Source organism: Buceros rhinoceros, unplaced genomic scaffold (genome assembly GCF_000710305.1).
Source record: "Buceros rhinoceros silvestris isolate BGI_N320 unplaced genomic scaffold, ASM71030v1 scaffold22108, whole genome shotgun sequence".
Lineage (NCBI taxonomy): Eukaryota > Metazoa > Chordata > Aves > Bucerotiformes > Bucerotidae > Buceros > Buceros rhinoceros.
In genome coordinates this window covers 2,739-4,936 of record NW_010427725.1, presented here as the reverse complement: position 1 = coordinate 4,936, position 2,198 = coordinate 2,739, and the positions used below count along the sequence as shown (strand labels likewise).

At 55.2% G+C, this 2,198-nt stretch overlaps 1 protein-coding gene across 1 annotated transcript in view; it reads left to right on the top strand.

Annotated features, from left to right (window-relative positions):
* Nucleotides 1-2,198, top strand: part of LOC104498628 (gastricsin-like) — a 4,897-nt gene that overhangs the window by 1,584 nt on the left and 1,115 nt on the right. The window contains exons 3-8 of the mRNA XM_010142029.1: nucleotides 1-23; nucleotides 507-624; nucleotides 885-1,003; nucleotides 1,605-1,804; nucleotides 1,968-2,090; nucleotides 2,172-2,197. Of these exons, the coding sequence (XP_010140331.1) occupies nucleotides 1-23; nucleotides 507-624; nucleotides 885-1,003; nucleotides 1,605-1,804; nucleotides 1,968-2,090; nucleotides 2,172-2,197 (609 nt within the window). The remainder of the gene's footprint in view (nucleotides 24-506; nucleotides 625-884; nucleotides 1,004-1,604; nucleotides 1,805-1,967; nucleotides 2,091-2,171; nucleotide 2,198) is intronic.

The window sequence follows — 2,198 nt, the reverse complement described above, 5'->3', positions numbered from 1 at the left end:
AACCGCTCACAAACTACCTGGATGTAAGTACTGAAGCTTTCCCTTCCTTCTCTGAGCCACCACCTCCAGTCTGGGGGGCTGCCCCCCTCCTTTCCTGGCTGCCTGCAGGAAGCTCTGCAGCGGGTGGCTCGGCTCCCTCCCCACTCCCAAGTCAAGGGGCTGCGCTGGGCATGGGCAGGAGCTTTGCTGTCTCTGTAGCCTGGCTCCGAGGGCTGGGTGATGTTGGGGACAAAGGCAGGAGGCAGCACCTCTTACACTGAATTGACTGCCCTTCTCAGAAGAAGTTTGATGGTTATAGGGCAGATCTGATACTTCTGGCCTTATGTTGTAGGCAAATCGTTGGTCCTTTCTGTGCTTTAGCTGCCCTGGATGCACTCAGGGACTAGGAGCCCTTCCTTCAACCCCTTAGCACTTTGAGTTTCTCAGCTAGCAGAGGGCAGAGGGCTGAAAATCCTCATTCCAAAAAGCTGGCAGAGACAGTGATCTGCCCACGCTCTTGTTCACAGTCCTTCTACTTTGGGGAGATCGGCATCGGGACACCCCCGCAGAATTTCCTGGTGATCTTCGACACCGGCTCCTCCAACCTGTGGGTGCCCTCTACCTACTGCCAGGCTCCAGCCTGCGGTGAGCACCCCTCGGGGGGCACAGCAGCACTGGGGCAGGGGCTCCTCACCCATCGGTGCTCCCGGACATCCTGTGCACACAGGACCTCAGGAGCTGATGGGGACAGGTGTCTGCTTGCTGCTCCAGGACACCAGTGGCGCTGCTTTGGGATGGCCCCTTCGCTGCGAAGACCTTTGCTGGGGATTCCTGCCCCTGTGGGGACAGGGATGCTCAGCCAAGGGCGGGATGTGATCTGGGGCTGGGACCTTCTCTCCGTGCAGAGAATCATGGCAGGTTCAACTGCAGCCTGTCATCCACCTTCTCGGACATCGATGAGACCTACACCCTGCGCTATGGGTTCGGCGACGTGTCGGTGGCATTAGGGTATGACACTGTGACAGTAAGTGACTCCGGATGTGTTGGTGTGTTGCTGCGCTCAGGGTAAGAGGTGACTGCGGTTGTGAGTGGTTCGCTTAAAAATTTAGGGGGTAGCTGAAAGTACCTTCTGATTTGGGGTATTAGTGCCTGAACCTCTTACGCAGAGTTTATGGTATGTCAGCACAAATATACTCAGAGACAGATCTGCAGACAAACTCGGGTGAGTCCTCTGGGCTTTCCATCACTGCTTCGGGCTAAGGGATATCTCTGGCCGTAAATGTTTGGATTTTACACTGACGGCAAGGCTCTTGTTACGGGACATGAGAAATGTTCTGTTGGGAGGTTGCACGCAGTGAAAATGTGGTTTTCAACTGATTTAACTGAGGCAAACCATTTTAGTGGGTATTTTTATGAAATAATAAGAGTGATGGGACAAAGACTATGAGCCAGGCTGCTCCTGACCCTGCTTCTCCACTGTGATGGGGAAGACCTCAGCACCGCTCAGTGCAGATTTACCTCCCCAGCCACCCCTGCCTCTCCCCAGAAACTCCCTGCTGGGATGTTCCTGTCGAGGGGAGTTTCCAGGATGCCAACATCTCCCAGCACCTTCCCTCTCCCTCTAGATCCAGAACATTGTCATCAGGAACCAGGAGCTTGGCCTGAGCACGTTTGAGCCCACCGAACCCTTCTACTACCTGGACTTTGATGGCATTTTGGGCATGGCTTACCCGGGCGTTGGCATCAGCGGTTACAACACGGTGATGCAGAACATGCAGCTGCAGGACCAGCTCTCTGAACCCATCTTCAGCTTCTATTTCTCACAGTGAGAGCTCGGACAGCAGGTCCCTCTTGTGCACAGACACAGCCTGGACACATCCTTCCCTTCATCCCATCTCCACTCACACGTTCTCCCCACACACCCGAATGTGACGCCGCTTTCTGCTGAGCAGCTGGCCTGATCTGGGGCTTCATTTGTGTCTTTCCAGCAACCCATCATACAGTTATGGCGGGGAGGTCATCCTCGGCGGGACTGACCCCCAGCTCTACTCCGGGGAGATTTTATGGGCTCCCGTGGTCCAGGAATACTACTGGAAGATCGGTATCGAGGAGTAAGTGCTGCCAAAGTGGCTCAAAGTGGCTCTTGGAGCAGGGAGAGTCTTTTCTGATGCCTTTGCTGCTGCTCTCTCCAGGTTCTCCATCGGGCCATCAGCCACTGG